Genomic DNA, 18,317 nt, shown 5'->3' with positions numbered 1-18,317 from the left:
TCTACTACACATGGCCCACTACTGCCTTGGGAAGTAAAAAGGTGACAAAGAGACACCACGTTTTTTAAAAAGGTCCCACTTTTCCCCTTGATGTTTAGAAATGATTACAGGGACTATGACAGGTGCAAAATATAATACAGTAATCAAATCACTTTGGTATGATAAGAGGGTTGAATTGGCAGAGATAAGGGGAAAAAATGAAAAGAAATTGAGAATTTCACCTCTAAATTCACTATTATCATACTATAGACAGAGATTTCACCTGGAGATGATACATTTTTTTCTGTCCTTAAAAGTTTTTCATGTCATCATTTTCAGAAATCCTGTACAGTATTTCCACACAGCCATGGAACTACAATGGACTCTATAAGTTAGATAAAAAATATTCCCTCTGGCATTCTACATTCTAAGACCACACCGAAGTTTTCCAGTCAATTCCATTATGTATGACATATGTAATTTATTTGAAATAAGCACTATACACCATTCAATGGAAATAATGTATACAAACATTGTAATATTTTGTATCTTCATTTTCTTAATGTTTCATAAATTACAAAGCATTCTCTCCTACATTATTGTTGTTCTTCATATCAATCCTTTTAAGCTTTTAATCCTATCTTATAAAAAAGACTAAAAAAGACTAATTTATCTAAAATCACAGTTGGAGTCTAAAATCTGATTTTTGCCACTTATCCAAGATTTTGTATCTTATTTTATTCTTCCCATTTTTCCTTCTTACTTCATTATTTTTCTTTTTTTCTTTTATTTTTTTTTAGATGGAGAATTTTAATTAAATTGGCATAGTTAAGACCAAAAAGGGAAAGTGGACATTGTCAGTGTATCTTCAGCCCTTGCCTTAACGGGAGAATGAACACAACTTGAAACACAGGTGACTCTTGCTGGTCTATGAGACAGTGAAGGGAGCTTCTCAATATTTAAATATATTAATATAACCAGTTATAGAAATCTAAATATAAAACCAATCTCCTATAGGGTTTGAGAAGGCATTCACCATATCCCTGAAAAGTTTAACATTCCTTATTCAAGTTTAATCATCTCTTTAGAAAGGGAAAACAGTAATAGTACTTGTTGAACCAGAATTACTATCAAAATTCAAAAAGCTGACCATATTTATTTAGCCACAAGCCAATCTTATTTAAATCAGGACAGAAATATTACATCAGCCATTCATGATCTGAATTCTAGTGTATGAGATCAATTTAAATATGGTACACATAAAAAGTCATGAGACATTTGTTTCATAATAAATAAGGCAGTGGCCAACTATTACTCATTAGTAGCTTTTTTGAGATAAGCTATCAAGTCTGCCCTTTCTCCCTTCTTCTTAATGCCAGCAAAGATCATTTTTGTTCCAGGGATGTACTTCTTGGGATTCTCCACATACTCCATCAGCGTCTCCTCTCCCCAGAGGTGATGCCTTCGTTCTTGTTAGCATCTGTGTAAGAGACTCCGACAGCCTGTCCTGTCTTTCGCCCAAACAGAACACGGAGATTTGGCCCGGTCTTGTGCTTGCCTCCCTTTTCCACAGTATGGCACTGGGCACACTTCTGAACAAAAATCTTCTTGCCCTTCTCGACATCACCCATTATTAAATCGTTCTTTCTCCGTGCACGACTCAGAGGTTCCCGCTCGCAAGCCGAACGTCCCGCTCTCTAATCCCAAGAACACGCCGGTCCGCGCCTACGTATCTCATTATTTTTCTAATCATTCATAATATGCTCCCATTATAGAAAATTTAGAACAGAAAATTATAAGCCTGAGAAATGTGTAAGCCCACCACTCAGATATAATATATTTTGCTGTATTTTATTCCTATCTTTTTTCTCTTTATTCTTTATATTCAATGGAGATCATGTTCTACATGCAATTTTGTTTCCTGGTATTTTTCAGTGAACATGATGATACTCGTGTCACTCAAAAACACTGTGTTAAAGATCATTTTAATATCCAGATATAACTAAATATGCCACAATTTACCATTATGTATATATATTTATTGATATACCATATATAGTATTTTATATTCTAGAAACTTCATTTTCTTATTATTTCCTTAATAGTAGACAATTAGGTTCTACTCAATTTGTTTACTGTTATATTCTATAATTTGAGAAACAGTTTCAGATTGTCCATAATGTCTATGTCTTGTGCATAGTATATTTCATGAAGTTAAATTTATATGAAAAGGGGTATGTTTGTTTCAAGGTTCTTAGTACTTATTGGTACACTCCCTTCCTTAAATGTAAAAGTAATTTCAGTTGCTCTTGATCTCTGAGAATGGGACAATGGCTCTTACCATTCCATCTCCAGCACTCAAAAATCTCCTCCTCGCTGAACTGCAGTAACGTCAATAACCAAGAATTAGTACTTTTTATGTAATTTATATTTTGCTTGCCATTAGAGTTGAATATTTTAAGGGTTTCTTAATCATACTTTGCCAATTAACCACTAAGCTCCTAAATTTTTTTGAATCTCTTACACACATGGCAATACAGAACACTGATGTTGTCTTTAAATTTTGTGATTTTTTTCGATATACAGAAGCTTTTTTTTTTTTTTTTTGCGTTACGCGGGCGTCTCACTGCTGTGGCCTCTCCCATTGCGGAGCACAGGCTCCGGACGCGCAGGCTCAGCGGCCATGGCTCACGGGCCCAGCCACTCCGCGGCATGTGGGATCTTCCCGGACCGGGGCACGAACCCATGTCCCCTGAATCGGCAGGTGGACTCCCAACCACTGCACCACCAGGGAAGCCCCAGAAGCTTTTTTTAATGCAGTCAAAGCTTAGTTATTTCCTCAACTACTTTTTGGATTATTATCTCTTTCCCCATCTAAACCTCAGAGATAGTCACTTTCATAGTTTATTGGACTGTGGCTGTCTCATTTATTTATTTTAGCTCTTTGATATACACGAAACTTCCTTTAATACCCGTGAGGTGAAAATATAAGGTGATTTCTTTTTTCTAAACAGCAAAACAACTGTCTCTTATACCATTTGCCGAGCAATTCAACATGTCCTGGATGATTGGGGTACTCTAATATAACTACCTCATAGGATCTTCATAGAATAGGTAATACACAGAAAAGTTCACAAATTTCCATCTTTATCTTAAAACTGACCATATTACTAAATTCTTTTATTAATTTCTAGAGTGTTTTTGTTGTTAATTCCATAGAGATTTCTACATACAAGTCATGTCTTTAGAAAATAATAGTCACCTTGTCTCCTCCATATCATATTTGTTAATTTTGGTTTTATATCCATTACTATGTTCTGATTTCAGTTTTACTCTTCATTTTTTGAGAGTGTGCATGATGTGTATGTGTGATGTGTGTGAACGTGGTTTAACCTTACCCTAGACTCTCCTTTGATGATAATTCTATCGGTGAGAGAAAGGTGAATGTCATGTTAGCAACTCAAAAACATCTCTCTGGGGCGATGCTGTCCAAACCATAGCCACTAACCACATGCAACAATTTACATTTAAATTAATAAAAATTAAATAAAATTAAACATTCAGTTCTTCAGTTACACTAGCCACAGTTCAAGTGCTCAGACACACCATATCAGAGTCCCAATTTATTCTGTTGGAGAAAGTTATTTAAAATGTTTAAATCCCGGGCTTCCCTGGTGGCGCAGTGGTTGAGAGTACACCTGCCGGTGCAGGGGACACGGGTTCGTGCCCCGGTCCAGGAAGGTCCCACATGCCGCGGAGCGGCTGGGCCCGTGAGCCATGGCTGCTGAGCCTGCGCGTCCAGAGCCTGTGCTCCGCAACGGGAGAGGCCACAACAGTGAGAGGCCCGCATACCGCAAAAAAAAAGTTTAAATCCCAAAATATGTTTCTCTCTGACACACATTTTCCTAAACCAAGTATTTTCTTAGGCATCTGGTTAGATTCTCCTTTCTGATTCCATGCACTATCATTCAAAATCAGATGCTTTCCCATGGCTACAAATATCAAAATACTTAACAAATCCCAGGCTGCAACCTCCAGTCTTTTTCCTGAGTTGCAGAGTTGTATTTTCCTTTGCCTACTGCAAATTTACACATGAGTTTACCATAGCTATCTCAAATTCATCTGAAAACTAAAATCATCTTACTTAATCCTCCTCTTCTTTTCTCTTTCCCTATCTCAATTAATGTATATCCAAATACTCAAAATAAAAACATTTGAGTTTAAACTTACACAGTGCTGTATGTCAATTATATCTCAATAAAACTGGAAGGGAAAAAAAAGTTGAATACAAAGTCAAAAAAAATTTTTTGACTTGCCCTTGATAAATGTCCTTCTTCTTATTTTTTATCTTTATCAATAATTCAACAAATAATTATTAAGCACCTAATATGCTAATACTATGGTAAGGCTAAGAATACAAAGGAGAGCAAAATAGCAATCCTCCTACCCTCATGAGATTTACTATCTACTAGGATACACAAATAAATTAGACTTTATTCTGAAAGCATAAGAAAACTTTAAAAGGTTTTAAACAGAGCAACAGAGATTAAATCAAGTTTTTAATATATTGAGACTATTAAGTCACAGAGTCTCATCAGATCTACCTTCTAAATATTTCTAAATTTCTCAAACACACTCTCCTCTGTTGACCTCTATACCCTTCTACCTTTATCTTAGTGGGGTCACTGATTTCTCTACATCTCTCATTCCCTCCACTGTACCCTCTACTCTACTGCCAAAACAAACTTTTGAATTATTTTTTCCCAGTCTGGGTATGAGTTAAAACCTAATAAAATACTTGTTTCATTTAGCCAGCACATTCCAGAGTAGGCTGTATCCCCTTACACGTTTTAAATAGCCGGCCACAGGTTCTCACATCCAGGATTAGATCCTCACATCTGGGATCAGGAAGAAGCACCGGGGGGGTCTAAAATGATTCCTGAGCTGGGACACTGATGAAAGAACAGGCTCAAGATTGCTTGGCAAAGACTGCCCACGAACAGGGATTGGATGAGATGACAGAGAACTGAGTAAGGGCAGAGACCCCTCTTTTTTGTTCTAAGCTCATAGCAGTAGTAGAACCTTAATAAATGAGGAGGTAATACCCAACTTGATGATAAGGCCCAACCAAGGCAGCCACAAAATGTCACTCTTCAGATTCAGTCCAGTTTTGCTCCAACTTCTCCAGACTACAGACAAACTCAGGAGGAGGGTACCACTGCGGGTGCCCGGAGCCACCTGAGGGCTGCTGCAGAGTTAAGTTAGTGAGAAAAAAAGGATGTTCAATAGCCAAGCTATGTCATGCCCATGGACCAAGAGAAAAAATGCCATGTCATTTTTGGGATCAGGGAAACAACTCAAGTGCTGGGGCTCTGAGTCTTCACATCAGGCATTTGATTTTTGTATCTGTCTCCCCAACTAGGCCATTAGCCCCTTGAGGGCAAAGATTCCCTTATTCATATCTGTAACCCCATTACCTGGTGTATTACAGAAACACAATAAATGTTTATTAAGTAAATGAATGATTGTATCTATCCCCACATTGTATTTTCTTACCCTATCAGAATTCTAAAAAGCTGTAAAATAATCTTCATAGTTTTATCAATATATTTAATCCTGTCACCCTTCCTTAAAAACCACAATCACTCCTTGAAGTAATTTAAAGTATCTATCCTGGCAAGCTAGACTCTATGTAACTGACCTCTAGAATATGGTAACAAACACATTTCCAACAAGCCTCCTGAGACCAGCCCCTGAACTAACTGAAATTGTTGGCAAATTATTCATACTTGTCTCCCACTGCCCCCTCTCACACCCTGAAATTCTGAATAGTTCCCACCATCCCTGCCAACCTCGTACTGCTTTATTTATACCCAAGGATTCCTGGCATATAAGGAGAGATATTACTGACCAAATAATTCTGCCTATGTGAGTTTTGCAGGAAAACATACATTCAAAAAAGCTTTGTAATGAGGTGGATAGACCTAGAGTCTGTCATACAGAGTGAAGTAAGTCAGAAAGAGAGAGACAAATACCATATGCTAACCCATATATATGGAATTTAAGAAAAAAAAATGTCATGAAAAACCTAGGGGTGAAACAGGAATAAAGACACAGACTTACTAGAGAATGGACTTGAGGCTATGGGGAGGGGGAAGGGTAAACGGTGACAAAGCGAGAGAGAGGCATAGACATATATACACTACCAAACGCAAGGTAGATAGCTAGTGGGAAGCAGCCGCATAGCACAGGGAGATCAGCTCCGTGCTTTGTGACCACCTGGAGGGGTGGGATAGGGAGGGTGGGAGGGAGGGAGACGCAAGCGGGAAGAGATATGGGAACATATGTATATACATAACTGATTCATTTTGTTGTGAAGCTGAAACTAACATACCATTGTAAAGCAATTATACTCCAATAAAGATGTTAAAATGAAAAAAAAAGAAAGAAAGAAAGAAAGAAAAGTTACACACAAACAAATACATACAAAAACACCATAAAGATACTTTGTGATTTGACAAACAGCAATAATAACCTCTTTACTATTTGCTGGAGATACGTAATATTAATAAAACTACCTTTACTGTAAAAAAAAAAAAAACAAAAAAGCTTGAAAAAAGTTTGCTCTACGTCAGACCACTTTACTGTTCTTGAAATACATCTTGCCCCTTTGTTCAATACCTTTCCCTCTACCTGTAAAACTGGCCATATTCAAGGCCTAGATCAAATTTCTTATCCTCTCCATGGTATTTTTTGATTTGACACTCTTCATGTAAGACAATAAAAGTGATCATAGATGAGAGAACAATTAATTTTTGCCCCTTGATGCATTCTCCTTTTATTCTATTAGTCACATAACATTATAACTTTTTGTTTATATGCTTCCATAGTCTCACATATAAAGAATGAGCTCCTGCTGTATTTTCTAAAGGCAAAAACCAGAAGTTTTTTTAAAAGTGCTAGGCCCACAGTACACTAAACTGTTGAATGCTTTTGGTAACAAGATTATTTAGTTGTGTTTAGTGAATCTAAAGATTATGAGTGTGTGTGTGTATGTGTAAAATATCTGCCAATGTAAACAAAGTACATTACACAGCCATATGATTAAATGCTGATTTAAATTATCTAGCCTATTGCTTTATCTCATAGCATGGATGGTTGAGAGGTTACTCCGATCAGGTAATACTTGTTTTTCTCATTAATTCATCTCTACTTTTTGAAAAGCAGAATTTTCGAAGATGGCAAGTATTACAAAATTTGGCAGAATTTTATAATCTCTTCCAACACAGTTCTCCCATAATTCAATTTTTTTTTTCTTGATGATGAATTTTCTATACTAATTATATCCTTCCCTTGTTCATTGTATTTCCCTCACTCACATCCATTTTCATTCACATTGCCCCTTTGCAATTCTTTCTATGTTTTTGGCCTTTTATTCAAAGCTTCAGAGCTGGCATTCTCTTTGTCTTCCTTTGGGTCTATGGGTTTACTTCAAACTGAATAGATATAAAAATACAGAGAATAACTGTACAGTTCTAAATAAATATTGATGTTATGCTTAACATATTCAAAGTTATTACAATAAACATTTACAAAAATGATGTTTTCAATTTATACCTGTGGTAGTTTCAGGTAGAGGATAAAGAATATATTGAAAAACAGCAGTTCAGTCATAACTTCTGCATTGGCCTTTTCCACAATACATTTTACTCTTTATTTTAAATTTACGATTATTTTCAATAACTTTTACTTTCTGAGAATGTCCACTTGCACTGTTTATAGATACAAACTCTCTATTGTGGACTCAGTTTTATTTTTCCCTCTTTTTTATTAGTAAAGACATTAACAATAAAATAGGCTCACTTGCTCCAGCTGGTAATTTCTCAATACTAGTAATATATTATTCCTCTTTTTGTGACATCATAATCATCTATATAGAAGTACCATGTATCTTTGTGTAGAAGCTACTGTTTCCATTAAATTTAATTACCTCCCCCTGTGGTTTTAAACAGAAGTGGCTTCAAAATGAGGGCAGCTTCTATTAAATTTAATTACTTTCCCCTGCTGCTTGCGTGGTAAAAGGGAGGTCACTAAATGAGAGCAGCTTCTAGCCTAAAGTATATGGTAACTGTGTGCCAGCAATAACAAAATTGTGCCCAAAATACCCTTCTAGGGAGCTTCACAGGTTTATCCTTTCTCCTATTTAAAATTTTTTCTTTAGCCTTAATTTAAGCCCTTAAAAAATGAGCATGGATAGAAGCAGATATATTTTAAAAATCAATTTTAGTTTCACAGGCTAAATCAAGGCAAATATACTATTTCTGTACAAATATATTGGAAATTATCCCACTCAAAGGTTCAAGCTCAGGACTTTTAAGATTAACATCATTTGTTGTCGTTTCTCCAGCTGTAAGGATGCTAAGTTTTATTCTTCACACATTTTCAATGTCTAGTAAAAGCCTTCATTGATTCTGATCAGATGGATTTAAAGACTGCTTCCTAAAAGTTATTAAAAAGGTATTAAGTTTAGGGAGATTTCAGAAAAATATTCAGAAATAGTAATGTTAAAAAGGAAAAAAAAGAAAACCCATCAGGTTCATTATAGACTGCTGTATTTGAAAAAAAGTTAATCTGTATGCTTTATAATAGTATGAAAACGTGTATCAGTTTAAAAATACAATGGTATAATCCTATAAAATATTTTAGTTAAATATTAATTAGGAGAAAATACTACTCAGTTAAAACACCATTGTACTATTTATTTTTTTATACAGGCAGAATGTAGATGAACAACATTTCCATTCAATCACACAGTTTAGTATAAATATAAAACAAGACACCCCTTAAGCATTTTAAGTAACAAATTAAACATTTACATTTTTTACTGTGCACTGAGGCTTAACATTTATGCAGCTTCAAAACCAAAGTACAGCCTCAAGGGAAGTCTCTCCACTGACAAATTAATACCTTAGAGAACAGAGCTGAATGGTGGCAATGAACTCATTTGTTCCCCCAATAATGAAGAATGACTTTTTCTTTACCACATCTGTGACTGTTGCTATGGTGACCCAGACTTACCTCATTGCTTCTCGGAGAGCTCCTCGTTCACCAAGAGTCGTGTGCTTGATGTCATCAAAATTATTCTCCAGCTTCTCGCAATTCTGCAACATATTAGAAAAATGCATTAATCCCCCAACATACTGAGATAAAATTATATCTATGCAATTATGTAAAATATAATTGATTATATTGATTATGGACTCAAAAATATGCACACCATTTTAAATGGGTAGGATTCATTAAAATTGACAGTGTGAATTCAACAGTAACAAAATAAAAACGTTTTATGTTACAGCTGTCACAGAAGTCTTCTTAACAATTTTTCAAAATTGGGTAAATAGAAGAAATGAGTATTATATAAAAGTAGTACAACTTCTAGAGTTTTGAGGTTTAAAAATTAGTTCTCTAAAATAATCTCAAGTATACCAAAGCCAACTGGAATTCAAAAGAAAGTCAATAAAGTTTGAAATCACAATAAATTGTATATGATAAATACCCAGTTCTAAAATATTAGTATTTACTGATATGGAAAGATAAAGCCCAGGCATAATATAATAATAAAAGTTCAAACATTTTGAAGTCAAAATTTTAAAATTAGATATTTAAATAACAGTTATATACAAATTGTTCACAAATATATATATATATGTATATATATTTGAAAATAAATAAGTCCACTCATTAAAATTATGTGACATTGCATCAGGCTCTTAGCATTACTGGACTGAATTTTCTAAGAGTTTTTTTGTTTAATTTTAATTATGTTTTTATATGTAAAACTAACTTAATCTCACATGACCCTAATAAGTTATCAGAACATAATATATAGGATTAAATTTTACCCTAAAAAATGTATCCATATGAATCTTTTGGCACATTAGATTTCATGTATTTAGGTAATAAAATAACTGGATTTAGCATTTTAGTTAATTTAACAGACAGTAAAACTAAATAATAAAATTTTAACATTAATGGGTTCTATATTAAATTGTAAATAAGTATGCTGGATTTTACAAAAATACAGAATTTAGATTAATAATTTCCAATGTGTAAAAATTCATTGATTTAAAACCCATTGTTATATATACCATTATCTTACCTTGATATCTTTTTTAGATTGGCCAAATTAAGGCAAAGATCCTTTTTAACACATAGTTACATGTTTTACAATGAAAATCTTGAAAATTAGCAAAATGTACCTAAAATAATTTGAATTATGGATAAAAGTCCTTTTTTGGATATGTAACTTGCAAATATCTCCTGATCTGTGTCTTGTCTTTTCACTTTTTAATAGTATCTTTTCATAAAGAGAATTTCTTTTTTATTTTTTTTTTTGGCGGTACGCAGGCCTCTCACTGTCGTGGCCTCTCCCGCTGCGGAGCACAGGCTCCGGACGCGCAGGCTCAGCGGCCATGGCCCACGGGCCCAGCCGCTCCGCGGCATGTGGTACCCTCCCGGACCGGGGAGCGAACCCGTCTCCCCGGCATCGGCAGGCGGACTCCCAACCACTGCGCCCACCAGGGAAGCCCGAGAATTTCTTATTTTTAAAGAGCCCAAATTTATTATTGCTTTAATTGACGGTTAGTGCTATTTGTGTCCTGTTTAAAAAATCTTTGATTTCCTCAAGGTTATAAATTTATTTTCCTATATTTTTTCCACAAAGCTTTATTACTTTGCATTTCACATTTAGATGTGTAATTCATCTGGGATTGATATTTGTATACGTGTATAACAGAAAAATCACACCATACAGGTCAGCAATCAGTACTATTTTTTGAAAAGGCCATCATTTCCCCACTTTAATTCATCTTTTCCATAAAGTAAGACACAGTATACATAGGGTCTGTTTCTGGGGTCCATAATGGCCAACTGCTCAATGTCCTATATTTGTGCTAGTATCACACTGTCTTAATCACTCATATCTATAATAAATAAAGAACTCCTACAAGTAAATATGAAAAAAAAACAGACAATTCAATGTAAAATGGGCAAAAGACTTATATAAACACTATATAACAGAGACTATACAAATAACTAATTTAAAAGAACATGCTCAACAGCATTAGTCATGATAAAGATGCAAATTTTAAAAATGAAATATCACTACACACTTTGAAAATGTGTAAAATGAAAAAGATAGATGATACAAAAGTGGGTTTTTTTAGTATAAAAAGCAACTGAAGCACTGCTGGTAGAACTGTAAATTGTTAAAATCACTTGATAAAGCTTTTCAGTAGCACTTTCAAAAGCTGAATTTTCATGTCTTGGAATACACCCAGAACAAATATGTAATATGTTTGCCTAAAGTCGTATACAAGAATGTTAATTGTAGCACTATCCAAATTTCCCCAAACTGGAAACAAGTCAAATGCACATAAAGATGGAATATATAAATCAACTGTGTTATATTACTACAATGGAAAATACATAGCAATGAGAATGAACAAACTACATCTCTGTGGAATAACATGGATTATCTCACAGCCATAGTATTAAATAAAGTGACACACAAAAGATCACATAGGAAAATTATTCCACTTAAATGAATTTCAAAAACAAGCAAAGCTGCACTTCCCTTGTAGCACAGTGGTTAAGAATCTGCCTGCCAATGCTGGGGACACGGGTTCGAGCCCTGGTCCGGGATGATCCCACACGCCGCGGAGTGACTAAGCCCGTGCACCACAACTACTGAGCCTGCGCTCCAGAGCCCGCGAGCCACAACTCCTGAAGGCCGGGTGCCTAGAGCCCGTGCTCCACAACAAGAGAAGCCACCGCAATGAGAAGCCCGCGTGCCACAACGAAGAGTAGACCCCGCTCACCGCAACTAGAGAAAGCCTGCGCACAGCAACGAAGAGCCAACGCAGCCAAAAATAAATAAATTAAATAAATAAATTTTTTAAAATTACCTTTAAAAAAATAATAACTTGGAAACAAAAATAAGCAAAGCTACAGTGAATAGTTCAACAATAAAAGTAAGAAAACAATTCCATTTACAAGAATATAAAAAAGAATAGAATACTACTTAATAACTTTAACAAAAGAAGCATAAGACTTGTGTACTGAAAAGTACAAAACATCATGATAAAAATTAAAGAAAACCAAAATAAATGGTAAGACATCTATGTTCATGAGTTAGAAGACAATATTGTTAAGGTGGCACTACTCCCTAAATTAATCTAAAGTTTCAATGTGATTCCTGTCAAAATCCCAGCTGACTTTTTTTTTCAGATTTTGATAAGCTGATTCTAAAATTCATATGAAAATGGAAGGGACCCAGAATAGCCAAAACCTTCTTAAAAACAGAATAGCAAAGTTGAAGGCCTAACACTTCCTGATTTCAAATATGACTATAAGCCTACAGTTATCAAGACATATACCCACATATATATATACAAATGTTCATAGCAGCATTATTCATAACATAAAAAGTAGAAAAAATGCAAGTCAATAAAATGATAAATGGATAAGCAAATATGGTATACCAATATAATGATATACTATTCAGCCATAAAAAGGTAAGTTCTGATACATGATGAGCTTTAAAAACGTTATGCTAAGTGAAAAAGCCAGATACAAAAGGTCACATTGTATCAATTCATTTATATAAAATGTCAAATACAGGCATATCCATAGAGACAGGAGATTAGTGGTTGCCAGGGGCTGCAGAGAGGGAAGGAATTATTGCTAATGGTAACGGGGTTTCTTTTTGGGGACATGAAATTTCTGAAATTAGTGGCGATCAATGCACAACACTGTGGATATACTAAAAACCACTGAATTATATGCATTTTAAATGAGTGAACCTTATGGTATGTGAATATATCTCAATAAAGCTACTATTTTAAAAGTAGGCAAAACTAATCAAGGTGTTGGAAATTAGTGGATACTGACTACAGGAGACAGAAGAGGGTCTTCTAGGGCACTGTTTAATTCATTTTGTGAAAATTCATGGAACTGAATACTTAAGATCTGTTTAGTTTTCCATATGTAATACTGCAATAAAAAGCTTTAAGAAGAGAGTTTGAATTCTGGTGAAGGAATCATAATGCAGTAATATATCACTACAGTTAAAGAATGCAGATAAAGAAGTTCAAAGTATCTGACACAGTAAGTGTTAGCTACCAGCTAATAATAATAAAATAACATTTTATTATTTACTAAAATTCTGTACTAAAGTTCCAATTCCTGTAACTTACCCTGATAAATTTTTGATACTTCATTAACTAAACTATGAACTTTTTCTCTATAGAGTCATAGTCTTAAAGAATGACATTTATATGACTATAATTGCAAAGATGAATAACTAAATTATTCGAATTAGATGGCCTTTGAAAAACACTTTCCCAGTACTTCTGGGATAAAAATTAGTCTGGACCTCTAAGGCAGAAAGCAGAGTTTTCCTTTCTTTATTCAGGAAAAAAAAGAGGTGGGGGGGACAAATATAAATTTTACACTGAACAGATTATAGTGCCCTTTCAAATATTTCTATGGAAATAATATTTTTTAGAAGCTTTATGTTCATAGGTGTTCAACGCAGCATTTTTATGACAGTGAAATATTGGGGGGGATTCTAAATTTTCAACATAAAAGAATGGTTAAATAAAGCACTTTAAATTTGAGGGATATTATTCATTAATTACAAATGCTGTTTAGATAGAGTTAGCCAATGTTTATTTGACATTGTGTAATTTTTTTTAAAAAGACACTATAAAATTGAATATGTTGTATGATATGATTACAATTTTGGAAAACAAAACTAGCAAAGCCAAAAAAGACTAGAAATGAAATAGTAACTCAGATTATCTCAAAATGTTGAATAAACAAGGGTTTATTTTTTTACTTATAGTTTTCAATATTTTCCAAAGTTTCAGTTATAGGTTTATATTTCTTTTTGATTTCAAGATTTAAAAAGTTAAGCATTTTTTTAAAGATTTTGGAAGTATCTGTATATTCTGTGCTGAATATGCTATTTTTGTAAAATATAATACAACAAAATAATTGCTAGCAATAAAAGAAATTTAATATAAGATAGGACTGGACTTTTCCAATATTTATTTTTTCTATTAAATATGCACTTGACTAATTAAGATTTCTGCCTCCTGATTATTTGCCAATGAGTTCATGAAAGTTTTAATATTTCAAATTGTCTGAAAAGAGTTTCCAATCATCAGTTTGATTTCTTTACTTTTGCACACCCAAAAAGAGGCATAAGGATGTACACAAAGCAGTAAAAGAAAATAAAGTCATATAATAAAATCAGTTACACTTATTTGCTATATTCAACCTACAACATAGCTTAATGTGAACAACTGATACTCAAATAGTGCCACTTGGGCTAAGCGAATACCTGAAAAGGCCCAAACACAACTACTAGTTATATAATATTTGGAATGTACTGTTTTTAACTTTCATATATTTAAACTTAATAACTGATGACTAGTATTTATTCATGATTCTAAACAGACTTCACAATACAATTTTTAGAGTTGCATAATATTCTACTGCACCCATGTGCTATTATTTATTTAGCTAATTCCTTTTTGGTTTGGTTTGGTGGTTTGTTGCTAATGCTATTATAAATATAAAACAAGAATAGATGGCTAAAAATGAAATAAAAGCTTAAAAAGTATTAAGAAAAAATAAATATCATTGACTGGGATTATTCATTCCAACTAATTTCCCATCTAACTCAAATTGTTTTCATCTAAAATATATTCAAATTATGTGACTATGGTAGAATCAATACTCAAATTCAGGATTACTGATTCTATATCTCATTCTTGTTCCTGAATTTAACTGTTAATGGAAAACAATGCATGTTTTCTCTGTGGTCATATAATTATACTTATTTCTATCTAGGTTTGCCATAAACCCAACCCCATCAATTTAGATGAATCACTGCTAAGAGTCTTACATTTAAATGTTAAGTTGGAAAAAGGTTTCATAACGTTGTTCTTTCAAACTTTACTGACTCTTGATATGGAAAACAGCACCTATCACTTCCCCACAGGTGGTTTATAAATCAGATGTGGAAATAGATATTTCTATTTAATTGTTTTGGGCATATTTTTCATTTTTAATATATCTCCTACTTTGGATATACATAAACATATACACAGATACACACACATATATACATACAAATGTGTTTGTTAAATGGAGTCATTTAATAGAAATAAATCTGTACCTTGACGAGGTATTTTTGTTTTTTATGGTTGGTTTTCAAAAAAATCTTAGAAACTTTGATTTTACCAACAGAAATTAACAAAATCAAATAACATTATATCTGAATCTATTTATTTAAGAACAATTGTCTTCAGTTAGGGTACTGTCTTCTCAGACGCTACCTATAGGAAATGTGAGATTTAATCATTAAAATCAATGGAAAGGCTAGAAAAGTCACGCTACTGTAATTAAGAGAGAATTTTAAGATCTCAATTTAGCCATTTAAAGTAACTCCCTAGACCAGAGCAATAATGCCCACAGCAAAACAAAGTCATAGATAACAAATATTTAAGGCAGCCTGCTACAACCGTGTGACACAGCAGCTTAAATCAAAAGCAAACACCGATGGAGTCCACAAAAACCTCTTTTCATCCTAATATCCATTTCTGAGTCCCTTGGGAAAAGCTGTATAATAAAATGTAAAAAGCAAAAAATAAATAACCTTTTACTATTTCTTATCATTTATAAATCATTTCAAAAAAGTGAATGTTAATCTGATCAATTTTTGGAAAAGGTCAATTCACAGTAAAATCCATGTGTAGACAACCTTTTCTAAAAAGAATTCTTGTGGAAATTTTACTCTTTCAGATTTATATTTTTAAAAATTATACAGATGGTTTCAGAATCTCAAACGAGTCTAGATGTTACTACAAAAAAATGCATTTGCCTCCCTTCTATGTGGTAAATTGAGAGCATAAAGAAAAAATACATATACTTTCTTGTTTGTCTGTTTTTTCTTTTGGTCCTGAAATCCCTCATCACTTTCCTCCTCTTAGCTACCTGCACTGTGGTTTTAAACTTTATTTTGGTCTCCACTGCTGCAGAGAAAAAAGTTCGTGAAGGACATTAAAGAAGAAACAAGCAAAATTACTGGATTTTGAGTTTTTAAAGGCCTATCCTTGGCATACACAAACAATAGGGTGGAAAGACTGCTTGATTGCCTAGCTTTTCCAGCCACAGAGATAGGAGATAACAATATTCTTCTAAAGACAGAGTGAGAGAAAAGTTGGACACAGAAACCTTATGTAGCCCCACTGAGCTCACTATGGCTCCAGGAATTGAGGACAGGCAAAGATATCAGAGTTGACTGAGAGAGAAAGTGTTCCAGAGCATCTGAAGGTACTTCTTCATTTTAATGATAAGAAGCCTCAAATTTAATAGTGATTTTATCTGGAAGTGGTTAAAATGACATATTTTACCATGAAGTGGAATGGGAACCCAAAATGATTATTGAATAACAGAAAAGGAAAGAATGCTCCATGTTTCACACTCCCTGAGTCTGCAGAAAACTTACTGTGCCCAACAGAACAATAGAGGAAATAAATAAGTCTTGTAAACATTTAAACAGTCTAATGGTTACCTTCACCAAAAATACCTGTGTCCTGAAGAAATCAAATCCAAGATTTTTTTTTAAGAACAATATATGAAAGTACCAAAGAAGAGATACAAGAGTTAAATTCTAATTAAGACAAATGTTAGTCTTTTTCCAGAATGAGATAAGCAACTCAAGCAACTAACATTTTTATCTGCTCATCCTCTCCATAAATAAAATTAAGCATCAGATGCTTTAGATGAGAGGCAGAGAGACACTCTCATGTTCACCATCAGTAACATTTTCCTAACAGTAGGGACAACTGTAAGTAAAATGGAGCCAATGTCTTCTATCAAAGTCTATTCTCAGCCCAGTTCATATGAGCACGGATCTAAAAACAATTATAAACTTATGTTTAAATAACAAATAACTTAATACGCTGTTCATTACAGGGTGAAACCATGTAACCCAGATTGGGACTTGAACCCACGGTCTTTTAATTGAGATCACACACCTGGTCTCAGGACTTAATGAAGCTCAGGTTCTTGATGTTCTTGTCGCAGAAAGAATTCAGTGAAAGACAAAGTGATAGGTAAGAAGTGGATTTATTCAGAAAGAAACACACTCCACAGGCAGAGTGTGGGCCATCTTAGAAGGCAACAGGCCCCGAAATATGAGGTGGTTAGTTTTTATGGGCTGGGTAATTTCATAGGCTAATGAGTGGGAGGATTATTCCAATTATTTGGGGGCTGGGGTGGGGATTTCCAGGAATTGAGCCACCACCTACTTTCTGACCGTTTATAGTTGGCCTCAGAACTGTCATGGCGCTGGTGCGTGTGTCATTTAGCATGCTAATGTATTACAATGAGCATATAATGAGGCTCAAGGTATACTGGAAGTCAAATCTTCCACCATCTTGTACCTAGTTGGTTTTAACCAGCTTTTGTAATGTCCTATGGCTATGTCATTATTTTAAAGGCTGTGCCCTGCCCCGTTCCCTCCTGTTTCAAGGGGATTCTATATGTTAGTGTAGGATTAACCCAGAATACAATTTCAGGCATAAGTAAGGCATAGGGGACTTTCCAGGATGTAAAAAACTTTCAAACAATTCTAAAAATGAACTCACGCATGGTGATGACTGATACTTCCTATTTTTCAAGTGCCTCGTAATTTCCTTTGACCAAGATAATTGCATGAGAGAGCTGCAACCATCACAGCAGATGCAAGACAGACAATCTATTTTGTAGGAAAGAAGGAAGGTAAAGGCAAAGGGTAACAAAAAAGGAAAAGGGGACACAGGGAGAGAATGAATGAACAAACTACTCCTCAGATTAGCAAGTACAAGAACAAGAAAAATCAGTGATTAGTAATAAAACACTGGAACAAAAAACAGGACTATTAGCCTAAATACCATGGAGCAAGAAAGTGGGAACACACAGAAAAAATGGAAGGACATGAAAAGTATTGAATTTAGTGCTGACCAGACATTCCATTGGCTACAACAGGCAAATGTTATCTCTACTTAATTAGTAGGAAACTGGAAATCCATATCAGCAACCAAGGTAAATGTTATAGTTTTTTGGCGTATAAAGATGAATTATATTAATAGTAAACTAGCTAATAACATGAAGGGCTTACTCTGTGTTAGACACTTTTCCAGGAACTTTATCCATTTAATCTGCACAACAACCATTGAGATCCATACTTCACAACTGAGGAAACACAGGGAGATTAAGGCACA

General features: G+C 34.2%; 1 protein-coding gene and 1 pseudogene across 2 annotated transcripts in view; both read right to left on the bottom strand.

Annotated features, from left to right (window-relative positions):
* Positions 1–18,317, bottom strand: part of DPYD (dihydropyrimidine dehydrogenase) — an 820,498-nt gene that overhangs the window by 699,987 nt on the left and 102,194 nt on the right. For both annotated transcript variants that reach the window (XM_029227639.1, XM_029227640.1), the window contains exon 3: positions 9,058–9,140. In XM_029227639.1, the coding sequence (XP_029083472.1) occupies positions 9,058–9,140 (83 nt within the window). The remainder of the gene's footprint in view (positions 1–9,057; positions 9,141–18,317) is intronic.
* LOC114898328 lies at positions 675–2,069 on the bottom strand (annotated as a pseudogene).

The sequence above is a fragment of the Monodon monoceros genome, unplaced genomic scaffold, assembly GCF_005190385.1.
Source record: "Monodon monoceros isolate NGI ecotype Baffin Bay Population unplaced genomic scaffold, NGI_Narwhal_1 Super_Scaffold_18, whole genome shotgun sequence".
NCBI classification, from domain to species: domain Eukaryota; kingdom Metazoa; phylum Chordata; class Mammalia; order Artiodactyla; family Monodontidae; genus Monodon; species Monodon monoceros.
This window is presented reverse-complemented; position numbering and strand designations above follow the sequence as displayed.